The following is a 17,484-nucleotide window of genomic DNA, read 5'->3' as shown; positions in this document are numbered from 1 at the left end:
GATTTCATCGCCCCGTTGCCATGGAGATGCTCTGGTAGGAAGGCCACAAAGCCTGAGGCACAGAGAAAAGGGGAATGCTCGTGTGAGTCAGAGAGAGAGAGAGAGAGAGAGAGAGAGAGAGAGAGAGAAAGTGGTGATGGTGGACTATTATTACTGAGCAGAAAGTCTAAAGAGGCTCATTGATATTCTCTGGGAAAGGAAAGCAGCCCTTGCTGGGTGTGTTCGTGATAAACAGGCCTGCTAGAGGAGCTCTGTCTATCCTCTGTCAGTCAGTCCATCTGTCTGTCTGCCCCTCTTTCTCTATCTCTCTTTCCCTCCCTCTCTCTGTCTCTCTCTCTCTCTCTCTCTCTCCCTCTCTCACTCAAACACTTGTTTTTTCTCTCTCCCTCTCTCTGAGTGAAGGGGTTTGTTCGGGGGTGATGGGACATGCACACCGCTCTCCACCCCGCTGCACTAGCCCCTCATTCTGGGGAAATCAGCCACCCTGTAAATATCGAAATAAACACCTGAAACCACATCACTCCCTCCTTCACGTCTGGACAGCCCTAGTGTGAATTGATAGGACTATATGGGAGAGGAAAAAGGCTGTGTATAACTCTCCCATGACCGCATGTGTGAAAGCCTTCCTACTCTGTGAAGTCTTAGCCCAGTGGAGGGAGAGATGGGCTGGGTGAAAATGCTTAGGGCCTGTGAGTCTGGCCCAGATGTGTGCGCTAAAGAGCTATTTTCTGCCCATGCGGTAATCACTAAATGATGAATGTTGAGTTTATGATACAGTATGCTGCAGTCACGGCATGGGTGTGCAGGTGTGTGTGTGGGGGGGGGGGGGGGTGTAAGCTGTATGTGTGCTGTGAGTGAGCGCTCATGCAGTCTGTGTGTGTCAGTGTGTATTACGTATGTTTATATGTTGGTGTGTGCGCCTGGCATGTATTTGTGTGTGTGACCTATTTTCTCCATCTCTCTCTCTCTCATACCCGGAAAGGCCTATTGGGGTGTACTGTCAGCAGCAGTGTGTGTGTGTGTCCCTATAGAGCTGTGCAGACGTTGACTGGGTTAGTGTGCAAACGAGGGGAGGAGGGCTGACACAAGGGAAGGGTCAGTCACAATGACAGGCTGGGCCATCCTCTCTGATCTGATCTGTCACACAAACTTCTCCTTGATGGGATAAAGATAGAGCCTGAAATAAGACTCTGCATCATATCCAGGGATTGAAAATGGAATTGACAGCATTTGAACTACTTTGCAAATATGAAACAAACATACAATCATAAAACCAGTCAAGAATGTTTAATTCCCAGTTTATGCTACAAAACCAACTTCATAAGGGGTTTTAAAAATAGGTTCTATTTGACTCAGCATTCCATGACGTACACTAAGGCATTGTTGGCTGAATAGATGGATGCAGTTCAATGCATGATGAATACATTTCTTGTAAGTACGAAAAATATCAGGTTGAAAATCACAGCTGGCCTGGTACATTGTTTGCTGCCTCTTTTCAGGATGCCCTGTTTCAGTTCCAATGACTCAATATTTTGGACAAAAATGGACTAAGGCTGGGAATGTCAATACAATCAAACTAGCAAGGGCAATGATCACAAGTCAGTCATAACGTGGCTAATATGCTAGCATATCTATTTATGTAGCAAGCTAAAAACACAGAGCCTAACGTTAGCTAGATAGATAGCTAGCTAGCTGCTAGGAGGACGTCGATGGAGGAGTGGGTGACTGACTTTTTCCCCTCGTATCACTTTTCGGTCCCTTCACAACCAGAGATGCAGGTGTCATTTGGTTAGCTAGCAAGGAGTTGTGAATGACCTTGTTAGCTAGCTAGCTATGCTAAACTACTGTTATACAGTTAGTACATCTCTTGTGTTCGTAAATTCACTCTGGCTAGCTATCTACTCCGATTTTAGAGCACTCTTGTCTAAGTGTTAAATTTACGAATGCACAACACCCGTTGAATATGACCAGTGTCAGTATACGTAGGCAAACAAAGTAATAGTTAATCATGGACTCGCTATATAACATGATAACGACCTAAACAGCTCTGCTAGGCAGAGTAAAATGGTCAGTGAGGTGTTCTCTCGTTTGTATCTGGAAGTAGCTAGCAAGCTAGCCAACTTTAGTCAGTTAGCTTGGGGCTTGGTTGGGATAAGCAAACATTGGCAGGGAAGCTGCAGAAGGACAAGCAGGCTATTCCCCATCGTGTACCAGTGCAATTTTGACGGTCAACTTGCTGAAAAAGGTTTGATCTGGCTATCATTAGTTGTTGATCTCGTTGTTGTTGATGTGCATGTAGGGAAAGAGCCTTTTTATGGTTGTTTGATCAATAGGACTGTAAAGTTCCCAAATGTAAGAGGACTCCTGTGGTATTTATCTACATATATGCAGAAATCCAATCAAGTGTATATTTTGTGGCTTTTGCCGAATGCATTCTAGTTATCTAACATCACACTGTTGCAACTGCCTGTAAACACACAGTCTAGTTTAAAGTGAATGATGGCAGGCCCTTGTGGCAAATGGATGTTTGCATATAGGCCTACGGTAGCTCTAAATGGCTATGGATTAGAGGTCGACCGATTATGATTTTTCAACAAAAAATAGCCGATACCGATTAATCGGACGATTTCTTATATATATATATATATATATATATAATGTATATATGTATATATGTATATGTGTATATATATATATTTGTAATAATGACAATTACAACAATACTGAATTAACACTTTTATTTTAACTTAATACATCAATAAAATCTATTTAGTCTCAAATAAATAATGAATCATGTTCAGTTTGGTTTAAATAATGCAAAAACAAAGTGTTGGAGAAGAAAGTAAAAGTGCAATATTTGCCATGTAAAAAAGCTAATGTTTAAGTTCCTTGCTCAGAACATGAGAACATATGAAAGCCGGTAGTTCCTTTTAACATGAGTCTTCAATATTCCCAGGTAAGAAGTTTTAGGTTGTAGTTCTCTACAGTTCGCTACGAGCCAGGCAGCCCAAACTGCTGCATATACCCTGACTCTGCTTGCACAGAATGCAAGAGAAGTGACACAATTTCCCTAGTTAAAAGAAATTCATGCTAGCAGGCAATATTAACAAAATATGCAGGTTTAAAAATATATACATGTGTATTGATTTTAAGAAAGGCATTGATGTTTATGGTTAAGTACACATTGGTGCAACGACAGTGCTTTTTTTGTGAATGCGCTTGTTAAATCATCACACATTTGGCAAAGTAGGCTGTGATTCGATGATAAATTAACAGGTACCGCATCGATTATATGCAACGCAGGACAAGCAAGATGAACTAGTAATATCATCAATCATATGTAGTTAACTAGTGATCATGTTAAGATTGATTGTTTTTTATAAGATACATTTAATGCTAGCTAGCAACTTACCTTGGCTCTTGCTGCACTCGCATAAAAGGTAGTCAGCCTGCCACGCAGTCTCCTCGTGGAGTGCATTGTAATCGGCCATAATCGGTGTCCAAAAATGCCGATTACCGATCGTTATGAAAACTTAAAATCAGCCCTAATTAATTGGCCATTCCGATTAATCGGTCAACCTCTACTATGGATCACCGGTTTACGTAGACTATGATCCTGGACGAGACAGATGTTTTTCTTCGTTTTTGTTTTGCTGCGGTGTCTATTAACTGTCCAAATGCACGTCCGCTTTCTCACTCTTAACTGCTATAGAATTGTCACAAATGCCTTAGAATACAGTTGAAGTCGGAAGTTTACATACACCTTAGCCAAATACATTTAAAATCAGTTTTTCACAATTCCTGACATTTAATCCTAGTAAGAATTCCCTGTCTTAGGTCAGTTAGGATCACCACTTTATTTTAAGAATGTGGAATGTCGGAATAATAGTACAGCGAATTATTTATTTCAGCTTTTATTTCTTTCATCCCATTCCCAGTGGGTCAGAAGTTTACATACACTTAATTAGTAATTGGTAGCATTGCCTTTAAATTGTTTAACTTGGGTCAAACATTTCGGGTAGCCTTCCACAAGCTTCCCACAATAAGTTGGGTGAATTTTCACCCATTCCTCCTGACAGAGCTGGTGTAACTGAGTTAGGTTTGTAGGCCTCCTTGCTCGTACACGCTTTTTCAGTTCTGCCCACAAACTTTCTGTGGGATTGAGGTCAGGGCTTTGTGATGGCCACTCCAATACCTTGACTTTGTTGTCCTTAAGCCATTTTGCCACAACTTTGGAAGTTTGCTTGGGGTCATTGTCCATTTGGAAGACCCATTTGCGACCATGCTTTAACTTCCTGACTGACGTCTTGAGATGTTGCTTCAATATATCCACATAATTGTACTTCCCCATGATGCCATCTATTTTTGAAGTGCACCAGTCCCTCCTGCAGCAAAGCACCCCCAGAACATGATGCTGCCACCCCCGTGCTTCACGGTTGGGATGGTGTTTTTCGGCTTGCAAGCCTCCCCATTTTCCTCCAAACATAACTATGCTCATTATGGCCAAACAGTTCAATTTTTGTTTCATCAGACCAGAGGACATTTCTCCAAAAAGTACGATCTTTGTCCCCATGTGCAGTTGAAAACCATAGTCTGGCTTTTTTTATGACGGTTTTGGAGCAGTGGCTTGTTCCTTGCTGAGCGGCCTTTCAGGTTATGTCGATATAGGACTCGTTTTACTGTGGATATAGATCGTTTTGTACCTGTTTCCTCCAGCATTTTCACAAGGTCCTTTGCTGTTGTTCTGGGATTGATTTGCACTTTTCGCACCAAAGTACGTTCATCTCTAGGAGACAGAATGTGTCTCCTTCCTGAGCGGTATGACGGCTGCGTGGTCCCATGGTGTTTATACTTGCGTACTATTGTTTGTACAGATGAACATGGTTCCTTCAGGCGTTTGGAAATTGCTCCCAAGGATGAACCAGACTTGTTGAGGTCTACAATTTGTTTTCTGAGGTCTTGGCTGATTTCTTTTGATTTTCCCATGATGTCAAGCAAAGAGGCACTGAGTTTGAAGGTAGGCCTTGAAATACATCCACAGGTACACCTCCAATTGATTCAAATGATGTCAATCAGCCTAACAGAAGCTTCTAAAGCCATGACATCATTTTCTGTTATTTTCCAAGCTGTTTAAAGACATAGTCAACTTAGTGTATGTAAACTTTTGACCCACTGGAATTGTGATACAGTGAATTATAAGTGAAATAATCTGTCTGTAAGCAATTGTTGGAAAAATTACTTGTGTCATGCACAAAGTAGATGTCCTCACCGACTTGCCAAAACTATAGTTTGTTAACAAGATATTTGTGGAGTGGTTGAAAAACAAGTTTTAATGACTCCAACCTAAGTGTATGTATACTTCCGACTTCAACTGTATGTAATTTCCAAACATTCTAAGAATTTATGAAAACATGACAATGACAACTTATCATCAAAAATAAAAAATAAAGTGTAATTCTTCCTGGGTGTGTATAGTGCGTTCGGAAAGTATTCAGACCACTTTACTTTTCCACATTTTGTTACGTTACAGCCTTAATCTAAAATTGATTAAATAATTTGTTTTCCTCATCAATCTACACACAATACACCATAATGACAAAGCGATAACGGGTATTTAGAATTGTTTGCAAATGTATTAAAAATAGAAATGTGCATAAGTATTCAGACCCTTTGCTATGAGACTTGAAATTGAGGTGCATCCTGTTTCCATTGATCATCCTGGAGATGTTTCTACAACTTGATTGGAGTCCACCTGTTGTAAATTCAATTGATTTGACATGATTTGGAAAGGCACACACCTGTCTATGTAAGGTCCCATAGTTCACAGGGCATGTCAGAGCAAAAACCAAGTCATGAGGTCGAAGGAATTGTCCGTAGAGCTCTGAGACAGGATTGTGTCGAGGCAACGATCTGGGGAAGGTTAGCAATAAATGTCTGCAGCATTTAAGGTCCCCAACACAATGGCCTCCATCATTCTTAAATAGAAGAAGTTTGGAACCACCAAGACTCTTCCTAGAGCTGGCCAAACTGAGCAATCGGGGGAGAAGGGCCTTGGTCACAGAGGTGACCAAGAACCCGATGGTCACTGACATAGCTCCAGAGTTCCCCTGTGGAGATGGGAGAACCTTCCAGAAGGACAACTATCTCTGCAGCACTCCACCAATCAGGCCTTTATGGTAGAGTGGCCAGACGGATGCCTCTCCTCAGTAAAAGGCACATCACAGCCCGCTTGAAATTTTCCAAAAGGGACCTAAAGGGCTCTCAGACCATGAGAAACAAGATTCTCTGGTCTGATGAAACCAAGATTGAACTCTTTGGCCTGAATGTCAAGCGTCAAGTCTGGAGGAAACCTGGCACCATCCCTAGGGTGAAGCATGGTGGTGGCAGCATCATGCTGTGGGGATTTCTTTCAGCGGGAGGGACTGGGAGACTAGTCGGGATTGAGGCAAAGATGAGCGGAGCAAAGTACAGAGATATCCTTGATGAAAACCTGCTCCAGAGCACTCAGGACCTCAGACTGGGCCGAAGGTTCACCTTCATATAGGACAATGACCCTAAACACATAGCCAAGACAATGTAGGAGTGGCTTCGGGACAAGTCACTGAATGTCCTTGAGTGGCATTGAACATCGATCGAGCATCTCTGGAGAGACCTGAAAATAGCTGTGCAGCGATGATCCCCGTCCAACCTGACGGAGCTTGAGAGGATCTGCAGAGAAAAATTGGAGAAACTCTCCAAATACAGGTGTGCCAAGCTTGTAGTGTCTTATCCAAGAAGTCTCGAGGCTGTGATCGCTGCCAAAGGTGCTTCGACACAGTACTGAGTAAAGGGTCTGAATACTTATGTAAATTTGATATTTCCGTTTTTTCTGTTTTTAGTACATTTGCAAAAAAAATCAAAAAGGTGAAGGGGTCTGAATACTTTCTGAATGCACTGTATATGAACAGATTTTAATAAGAGTTGATGTTGCTAAAATGCTGTCAGTTCCACTTTAAGTCTCTGCTAAGGCACTATAATGTTCAGTGTGTGCTATCAGTTGTCCTAGAGGTGGTTTTCTTCGCGGCACAGTCCCCGTCTCCTTTTCCCAATGGAACGCTTGAAGCTATATTCTGGTCAGATGCTCTGAGTGTTGTGACTTGCATGTGAAGTGGCGATGAAGGAATACTGTGGCGGAGGTATGCTCGAGTTCAATATTAGCTGTGGGCCTACTGCTGCGCCCGAAAGCCTCCTTGACAGCTATTCATTTCCGGGAGCCCCATAAAGAGTCATGGGATAGCATGTGAAACCACAGCCGTCCACCTTGTGACAGAGCAGAAAATGGCTGGATGATGTTGTGACTGAGGAAATAGAGGAAGGGAGGGGGAGGAAGAGGTGAAAGAGATACACCCAGTGATCGAGGAAGAAATAAACAATCCAGCACTGATAAGCAACAGTCTATTAATCCTTTGCCAAACTGATACTCTGATACGGATGTGAATGTAGGATTATCCTCATACAGTATACTCTTTAGAGTGACTAGTGTTAGATAGGTACTATTATATTAGGTAGAGAGGAGTGGAAGTTAAAAGAATGTTCTGCCAGTGTGACCTTAGCAACAGACAGACCCACCGCAGTCACGAGGAGCGCCAGGTCTGCGCTGTCACGGCAACCAGCAGCACTGTCAGTCTGAGGGGTGGTGATTGATTTGGAAAGGGAACGAGGGCAGGGAACGAGGGGTCTGTGGGTTCTAGTCAAAGCTCTACTTTTCTGTGTCTCTCCAATGAGAGGAATGGGAAAAACACTGTTCTTGTGCATTAACCACACACTCCTATCTGCATTGCCGTCCTCACACTGAACCCACCTGCCAGAAAGGCCTAATTGGGCTTTAGCTAGTGAACACTATTAGGATCTCGCCGGGCAACTGGCAGAGTTTATCCACTTAGGTTATTTCCTAAAGTTCATCAACAGTGCAGACCGAATGAAAATGAGGGTCTCTCTACAGTTTTTCATTTGTTTTCTCACTTGTTCCCTCACCGTCTCTCAAAGACTGATGAATAGGAACATTTCACACAGCGGACAGGATAGTGTGTATAGCTAACACGTCAATGTGTTTGGGTGTTTTACTAGTGGGCACACTCAGACAAAACTGGCACCACCTATAATGCAGCCTAGGCTGTGTCCCTCCCGTGTCCCAGAGTGGAAGAATGGCAGAAAGGCAGAGCGAGGGAGGAGAGTAAATAGAGGAATATCACGTGGGGCATCCCCTCCTTCTCCCTTCAGGAGAGAGAAGAGGAGGGTGGGGCGCCCCCACAGGGGCTGTATTAATGACACCTTTACTGTCCACACACACACACGCATGCACGCACACACACACACTACTTTTCATCTTTGAGTCTTTTGGGTGCGTGTTAAGGCTGGCATGTGAAATAGATGCAGTATGAACTTAGTAGGCTGCATGCTTTATGGCAGTGGGATATGGACCTGCTCAATTCATGAATCATTCTCCACGCCGCCACTCAGCCCTGTCCGTGTGTGTTTTGATCTACTGCTCTCCACCCAGTGACTTCATCAGGGCATTAATAAAAATCCATAAATATGCAGCGCAGACTGGCTTGGCCTCCTCTCCCCGCCTCGTGCTGTGTTGCTCTGTGCTTCACCTACCATGGGGAAAGGTTATAGTGTTTATGAGACCGGAGATATGTCTGCGTTAGTGAGTTGTGGACTGGCAGTGGTGTATTCTATCAGATGGTGTGTGTGTGTGTGGTATGTTTGGAGTGGTTGCATACTGCAGTATTTTACAGGAAGCTGTGAATGTGGGGGGGCTGTCTGTGTGTCTGCGTGTGTTGGGGCGGTGGGTTGGGCAGAGACTAGCAACAGTGGCTGGGTTGGTTGTCTGCTTCCGCGGTCGGCACACAGGCCTTATCTCCAGGAAATACACTTGAGGAGATCTTGGAAACCACTAGCAGCTGTCCCACAGAACAGATGAAAAGACAGGGTCAGGAATCAGCATGTACGATTAGCGACTGGGATTTCACATTCACACACTTTCCTACTGCTACGGAGAACACGCGGCTGGAGGTCTGATGTGTGGTTGTCTGTGTAGTATTGAATCCTGTTGAGTCCTATCGCTGTTTGTTTAGGCCTGAGTGTTGATTCCATAGGTCGGAGTCTGCAGGGGCATGTGGATGTTAGCTGTTAGCACCACTGTGTGTGTGTGTGTGTTTGAACAGCTGCCACTCCACTCCATCTCAGTGGAGACTTGGCCTATTCTCTCTTATCTGCAAGGAAATGCTCAAGGCTGTCTTGACCCCGACTTTCCCGCTTTGATAAATCAGTAAAGAAAAAAAGTCACATTCTCTACTTCTACAGTTAGATTGACGGGGGTGGGGGAGGGTGGGGGGGGGGGGCCTGCAGCCTGACAGGATGTGCGGCTGAGGAAATCGGGTAGGGAGCAAGAGATGGAGGGAACACTAATGACTGATCACTCCGTCCCTGCCTGTCATTCTCCATGTTACCTTCTCTGTCACCCTGCTCTATCGCTCTTTCCCTTTCCCTGTGTCTCCCTCTCTCTCCCACTCCCTCTCCCACTCCCTCTCACATCCACCCAATGCACCCGCTCCTTGCTCTCTCTTTCTCTCCCTCCCCCTTTCTCGCTGTCATATCAGCCTGTTCCCTCACCATGGTGTTGGTGACTAAATGTCATGGGAAAAAATCAATATGTGCCTGCTTCCTGTGGGTTCCTTGTGGGAGGGGAGTGTTGCAGGGAGGAGGGTTACGGGCAGGGAGGCTAACAGTAAACACAGACTGGCTGTGCTGTGCTGGGGCGAGGGCAGGAGCAGATGGGGACGACAGCAGACTACACAGAGGAGAGGAGCTCCTTTCAGGATTAGTTCACTAGCTGTCTCTCTATGAGGGGATGACCTATAGCTGAACAGGGTATAGTGACTGAGCTATAGGTTGCCCATACTTTACAAATACAGTGTGTGCTGGGGAGGAGGGTGACTTTAATCCTCACAGACTGTCAGATTAAACTTGCTTCTTTTTACTCAAGTTCCTCACCCTTCTAAGACAAGCACACACAGACATAGGTACACACACAAATAGCTACACGCATAGCTAGACATACGCTGGCCTAATTTGTTGCCCAGATGTGAGCCTGGAGTTTTTTTCTCCCTCCTCATCTTGTTGTTGATCTCTTGCGGATGTTGTTAGGAGAGCGAGGGAGGAAGTTAATAAGAATATAAAACAGGAAGGGAATATATTAAAAGGAGCGAACACACACGCGCACACACACACACACACACACACACACACACACACACACACACACACACACAGGCTGTTACACTCTCCCCCCAGCAGTCAGCTCATTAGAATGTGTGAGGAGATCCCTCTCAGCACTGCCTCTCTCTCTTTCTCTCACTTTCCCTTTTCCCTGTCTCTCTCTTACTCTCTCTCCCTTTCTCCCCTGTCTCTCTCTTTCACTGTCTCTCACTTGCTCCCCTCTCTTTTTGTCACTATGTATGCACCTCTCTCCCCCAGTCTCTTTCTCTCTCTCCTGCGCTCTCTCAATTTTCAATTTCAAGGTACTTTATTGGCATGACATTAGACACTATTTCAAAGTGAGGTTAGAAAACGCCCCCTCTCATTCCGTATGTGTGTGTGCGTGTTGTGTGTTGGGGTGTGTGGGGGAGGGTAGAGGGTAGCTGTGGTGTAGGGGTAGGGGGTGTTGCCCTGGATTAATGAATGGTTGCTGGGTAATTATGAATACAGCTTCTCTGTATCTTAACTGTGTGTGTTCACGGAGACTGGCATTTTAGTGTCTCTCTGTCTCTCTCTCTCTCTCTCTCTCTCTCTCTCTCTCTCTCTCTCTCTCTCTCTCTCTGTCTCTCTGTCTCTCTGTCTCTTTGTGTGTGCTACTGTGCAGTAGTCACTGATTTGACTTTAGGCATCCAAGTGAAGGATGGGCCAGCAATACAGAAGGCTGACTGCTTCACCAGCATTGCCAATAATAAGATCTGTCCTTACTGTGTCAGCAATGACCATTACTAGTCAAAAATGACTGTCACAAATGAACAAGTACCCCCCCTTTCTCATTTAACACTCTCTGTGTGTAATCAATGTGTATACATGTATATACTAGGAGCCCGTCTCTCTCATCAGTCCTATAGGTATGACTTCACCAAGATTAGGACAGGGTGACAGGAGCCCCAGATCTCTCATTATGACATGTGCCAGGTTGATGGCTGTAACGATGGGGTGGACCCGGGGCCAGGGGGCTTGATGCTCGGATTGACTCGGATCGGATCCTGCTGTCTCACAGCTCAGGTCACACCCACACACAGTGTAAATGAGCCATTGGGAGACAGGAAATAGTAATATGATGATATTAGGTTCAGGTGAAGGAGCTGGCTTCTCTGCACTTATCTGATGTGGAAGGGTCTGCTTGTCCAACAGGAGTAATCACATAGTTCGGATAATCCCTCTCCCTGCCCTCCCACTCCCACTGGGGCACGAGTAGGGATAGGGGTGTAGTTCGAGCCACCCCCAGGTAGAGAGAGAGAGAGGGGTGTGGACAGGGTGGTGTAAACCCCTTGTGTTGTGTCCAGAGATCTGAATTCAGCGCTCTAGAGTCCCTAATTTTTAGTTACCAGTCAGCAGAGTGGAAAGTAGCTGGGCTCAGGAGAAGGAGGCTGGTTGTAATCCTCTACATCGCCCCCTGTTGATCGTCCCTGTTAAACCCCTAATACCCTGTCTGTCGTTGTCTCTCTCCCATTCTGATCATGACAGGCTCATACCTCTGTCACCACTGGTGAGATTTAACCCTGATGTGAGAGGTTATCAGACTAAGAGATTGTGTGTATTAGATACTAAAACTCCAGCTGTGTCTCTTCCCACTCACATATTAACATAATACCGATCCTGTTGCCTAGTCACTTTAACCTTACTAAATGTACATAGCTGTCTCAATTACCTCGTACCCCTGCACATCGACTCGGTACTGCTATTCCCTGTATATAGCCATGTTATTTTTACTCATTGTTTATATATATATATATATATATTTTTTTTTTTTATATATATATATATATATATACTTTTTTTATCTTTAACTCTGCGTTGTAAGTAAGCATTTCACAGTTAGTCTAGTTGTTTAGGAAGCATGTGACAAATAATATTTGTCCTTAATATACTCTCTGAGGCACTTTTTAAGCCAGTAACACCAGTGGTATAGAACTCTAGGGTTGCTTGGCTCACCTTCTTTAGGAGCAAGTGAAGTGGCACACTCAGATTCACAGGTCAGCTTTTTCCCCAAATGAACTTTCTCAGCTATAAATAGCCTGATGTTTATCAGAGTTACAGGTTACTCACTCACAGTCTCACGTACACTGTACACATACTGTACACTACCCACACACACACACACACACTGCGTAGGCCTCTAAAAAGGATCTCCTTAATATCTTTATTTGGACTAGGGCAGGAGTGTGTATATTACCTCCAGGTTGCTGCTGTCTGTTGGAGTGAATATTAAACAGACCTCAGTGGGCAGTCGGTTTGGTGGTCTGTCTGGCTTGTCGGTCTGCAGTATACATTACTCTGACTGGATGTTTTCCAAATGTTTCCCTAACCACCTCTGTGTTGTGATCTCTTTCAGGCGCCACCAGAGACATTGGATCAGCTCTTACCAGGATGTGCATGCGGCATCGCAGCATCGAGGCCAAACTGCGCCATTTCACCAAGTAAGTCCCGCTCTCTTACGCAGGCATCCTCCTATAGGCCTAGCTCTGTCCCTGCCATCACTCCATTAGTGGGGATTGGTCCCATGAACTGTCAGTCACTGCTCTGTGTAAACCATATCTTTGACGATGGTAGCCAACAGTAATGAGTAGTAGCTGTCATCCCATCCATGCTCCTTGGCTGACCTTCTGAAAGTCTGTGGTAAGCTTTGGACACACTGTGACCCTTGATTTTGTTCAGAGGCTACAACGGTAGGGACATGAGAATAGGTGCTAGGCTTACATTTCGGTCATTTAGCAGACACTCTTATCCAGAGGGACTTACAGGACCAATTAGGGTTAAGTGCCTTGCTCAAGGGCACATCAGTAGATTTTTCACCTAGTTGGCGCTGTGATTTGAATCGGCGACCTTTCGGTTACTGGGCCACCACTCTTAACCGCTATGTTACCTGCTGCCCAGACTCTCTTTATGCTAGAAGAGTGAATTCACACGTGTCATCCTCCACTGAGTGAGGTACCAGTCATGGGTTTTCCATGTAAGTCTATCCCAGTGTTTGGGTCGGGTCTGTGGTAATGTGGAAATAGCAGGGCAGGAACACTTGTGCATGTGGGATTTAGACACAAGATCACCTCAGACGGGTTATTCCACACACTATGTAGACTGGAACATTCTCTCCCTAAAATGTATGATGCAGACAGGAGACGGAGGGAGGGGAAAACAGAATGTGAGGACGAACACGCTCCATTTCCCCCTCCGCTCCACTCCTCCATCTTCCCTCCCTCCCTCCCCAAATCCCAAGCACCTCATTATAGGACATCTGTAGACGATTCTCTCAGACACTTAGGCTAAATGAATGGCACCACCGGCAGCAGCCTGCTCTGTTCTAGACCACACAGTAAACTTAAAGAAAGGAATCCATTCTATTTGGTTTGTAGTCTCTAATGACTTTTCCAAATCAGAGGCTATTACCATGATGATGATAATGATGATGGTGGTGTCTGTGGTGATGAGGATGATGATGACCAAGATGATGATGATGATGATGATGGTGTCTGTGATGATGATGATGGTGGTGTCTTGTTGGGGTGTTTACTTTCCTTACAAAGCATTTCTGGGAACAAAAGTTTCCTCACCCTGTGGTGGCACATCAAAACCGGTCTCCTAACCCGTTTACATTGCGCCACACTATAAACAGGGATGAAGCACACATCAGCACTGTGCTTTTAGTCTGTGAGTGGTCGACCTGGGAGGCTGCAGTTTCCACACTCCACCATGGGACTCCCAGCTCATCCTGTAGTGACAGGGGTGTGCAGATGTGCAACATACCACAAATAGTGAAGTGGGACGAACCACAAAGGGAAATTTATATAACCGCTTTCCCTTTCCAAAGATCTTATATCTTAGAGCTTATATTTTCCATGGTTTCATAAGAAACCATATCATTTTTTGAGTTCATCATGGCAAAGACTCATGTTGTCCACGTGTTCCATATGATGTATACCAGATGAAGCCAAATTGTTACATTTAAATGGAAAAGAAGATCATTGTAGCCTCCCGAGTGACGCAGCGGTCTAAGGCACTGCATGACAGTGCTTGAGGCGTCACTACAGACCTGGGTTCGATCCCGGGCTGTGACCGGGAGTCCCATAGGGCGGCGCACAATTGGCCCAGCGCCGTCCGGGTTAGGGGAGGGTTCGACTCATGACTCGACCTTCGCGTCTCCCGATCCTGTTTGGGAGTTGCAGCGTTGAGACAAGATTGTAATTGGATCACAATTGGATATCACGCAATTGGGGAGAAAAAGCAGGTTAAATACAACAACAACAAAAATATATAGTAAATCATTATTATAACCATTAATTAACACACCCATTGTCCCCCGCTCTTTCTCTTTCCCTCTGTCCTCCCAGTGCCCTGATGGAGAGCTTGATCACTCCTCTCCAGGACAGGATTGAGGATTGGAAGAAGACAGCCAACCAGCTGGACAAGGACCATGCCAAAGGTGAATAATAATAATAACAATATTGGATTGGATTTCCATAGTGCCTTTCTACCAGCTGAGGTACTCAAAGAGCTTTGCATAGTAAGCGGGAAACTCACCTCATCCACCACCAATGTGTGGCACCCACCTGGGTGATGCACGGCAACCATTGTTGTGCCAGAACGCTCACCACACATCAGCGAGCATGGTGGAGAGGTGAGGAGTGATATATGCCAAGTAGGAATGAGGGGGATGACTAGGTGGCCATGATGAAGACATCATGATGGGGGTGAGACACACACAGGGTACCTCAATCATATTCTCCTGGGCCAATATGGATGACGTTCTGTCCCCGCTCTCTCCTCCAGAGTACAAGAGATCTCGTCATGAGATCAAGAAGAAGTCCTCAGACACCATGAAACTGCAGAAGAAGGCCCGGAAAGGTAGGCTGCTCCTCTTCTCTCTCTCTCTCTCTCTCTCTCTCTCTCTCTCTCTCTCTCTCTCTCTCTCTCCGACTGACAGCTAGCATGGCTGAATACTTCTAAACTGCCCTCTCCGGCTATCCAGCGCTCTGAAACCACAGCAGGTTTTGCATTTTGTTTGGGCTGTATAACTATAGGTTAACCCGGACATTCTCTGTAATGTAACGGTCTCAGCTGCTTCTCCCCTTCAGCATGATATTACAGTAGTAGTAGTAGTAGTGCTGAAAATGTCAAGGTCAAATCCTCAAGGTGAGATCCTTTGCCAAGGCATTGTAGCTGGTTGACGATTACAGTTTGGTCTTTAAAAGGGCCTCAAATCACTTGAGTGGGGGGGTGAAATGAGGGAAGCCGCAGTGAGGGAGAACATAGCTCCACTGACTGTTAGTGAAGACTGAGGTTATAGTGCAACACTCTCCCCTGGTGGTCAGGATGATAATGACAGGCCTTCCCTCATTCGCGATGATGCAGTTCACTCTGATCCAGCAGCCAATAAATACCGTTGTCTATTTAAGGCTATTTCTAGACAGTTGCCAGGCAGATGCAAGAACCTAAAATGATGAACTGAGGTGTATTTCATCTTAAAACCGGTGGAACATTGATGCTTGGGTTGCTTTACCAGATTGAATTGCTTTTGATTTTGGCAACAGTGTTTTTGCTCTAACCGTGCGCACTTTGGCCGTGAACTGAGCTGTGATGGCTTCCTTGTACTAACCCTAACGATGAGCTCAACGATCTCTGCTCTCTCTCCTTTACCTCTGTCAACCCTCTGACCCCCTGTATGTCCCCCAAATCCTCCTCTCAACCCATCTTTGTTGTCCCTTCCTTACTATTTTTCTCTCCCCTCCCCTCCTCTCCTCACTCCCTCTCTCTCTCGCTCTCTCTCTGTCTGTGGTTGATTTCCCTTCTGTAGAAATCCAGGGTAAGTATGTGCTTCTCGTCCCACAACACTGCTATGCTATGCTACATCTTCTTCTTCACATGTATTCTGTGTAGAGGGGTTTTCCCATGCCCAAAACAATTACTATTGGGAGATAGTAAAAAGCTAAGTGATTTACATCACTGTCATACATTTGGCCTGATTCACTCATCTTCAGCTAGTTAGGCCTACTAGCTGTAACCTACTAGCTGTAACCGTCTTCTTTCTGAGGCCTCTGGAATGCTGTCCTGTGACCTTTGTGACTCCTGCATGACTTGTTGTTCTAAAGCTCTTTCTGCTCACAGCACTGGTTGCTGTTGACTAAGGTTCCCCCTATCTTCTCTATCATGGCCGTCTCTGACTCTACTCCCTGCTGCATGACTTAACATTTCAAGACATTTTGAAGACGTACTCTTTTTGTTCATTTTCCATTATTACTTCTGTAGATGTCAGTCTGTTTAGTGTCTGTATGCATTTCTGTTTAGCTCATGTAGATACAGTACCAGTATAGAGTTTGTAGATCATTCTGTCCTGTGTTCATGGTGTCTGTCATTGGCTTGGGGGACCGAGAAGGGAGGGATGAGAGGAAGGGAGGGGTGAGATTTGTCCCTTCAAGCCCAGACACACCACACATTTGTAATCTTTTCTTTCTCTCCTTCTCCTCTCTCTTTTGTGTCACGCTTTGGTTTTTCCTTGTGACCTCTCTGTTACCCTCTTCTCCTCCTTTTGTCCTTCCTTGTCTCGCTACCTGCATTCTCTCTACATACCCAATCCCCCACTCCCTGTATACTATGCCCTTTGCCCTCTGTTTCCCTTTCCCTGCTCCTTGTCCCTGTCCCCTGTGCTCTTCCTCCTGGCTCAACAGGCCGAGGGGACCTGCAGCCCCAGCTGGATAGTGCCATGCATGATGTGAATGACATGTACCTGCTAATGGAGGAGACAGAGAAGCAGGCGGTGCGCAGAGCTCTGGTGGAGGAGAGGGGACGCTTCTGCACCTTCATCGGCTTCCTGCAGCCTGTAGTGGTAAGACTGGAGGAGGGGAGGCAGGGGCTGTATGGGGAGGGGAAACACCAGGGAGCTGGGGTGAGACATGGGGCCAATCCCTAATCGTCCCTTAAGCCCTACGCTTTATGCACTTGTGGTGATCTGAGAGGATTTGATTGGTATAAGCAATATGGTAAAACTTCCATCTAGCCTATCAGAGGGCGAGGTGGAGCTATTACCAGGTTGCTCATACCAATCAAATCCTATCAAGTCTCCAAAAGGGCACATGATGAAGGGTTTAGGGGATGATTTGGGATCGGGCCAGAGTGAACATGAAACAGGAGGAGGAGAGACTTGTCAGGGGCTGAAACCTAACTTGGGGGGGGGGGGGGGGGAGTCAA

General features: G+C 45.4%; 1 protein-coding gene across 6 annotated transcripts in view; it reads left to right on the top strand.

Moving 5' to 3' along the window:
• The window catches only part of LOC115167467 (protein MTSS 2), a 91,340-nt gene that overhangs the window by 60,427 nt on the left and 13,429 nt on the right, over window positions 1-17,484 (top strand). For 3 of the 6 annotated variants that reach the window (XM_029721893.1, XM_029721891.1, XM_029721895.1), the window contains exons 4-8: window positions 12,638-12,722; window positions 14,631-14,722; window positions 15,070-15,144; window positions 16,094-16,102; window positions 16,965-17,122. In XM_029721893.1, coding sequence (XP_029577753.1) covers window positions 12,638-12,722; window positions 14,631-14,722; window positions 15,070-15,144; window positions 16,094-16,102; window positions 16,965-17,122 — 419 coding nt within the window. The remainder of the gene's footprint in view (window positions 1-12,637; window positions 12,723-14,630; window positions 14,723-15,069; window positions 15,145-16,093; window positions 16,103-16,964; window positions 17,123-17,484) is intronic. The other 3 variants (XM_029721894.1, XM_029721892.1, XM_029721896.1) reach the window with 1 other exon arrangement.

The sequence above is a fragment of the Salmo trutta genome, chromosome 29, assembly GCF_901001165.1.
Source record: "Salmo trutta chromosome 29, fSalTru1.1, whole genome shotgun sequence".
Taxonomy (NCBI): Eukaryota; Metazoa; Chordata; class Actinopteri; order Salmoniformes; family Salmonidae; genus Salmo; species Salmo trutta.
Note: the sequence above shows the minus strand (reverse complement) of the source record. Positions and strands in the feature narration are given on the sequence as shown.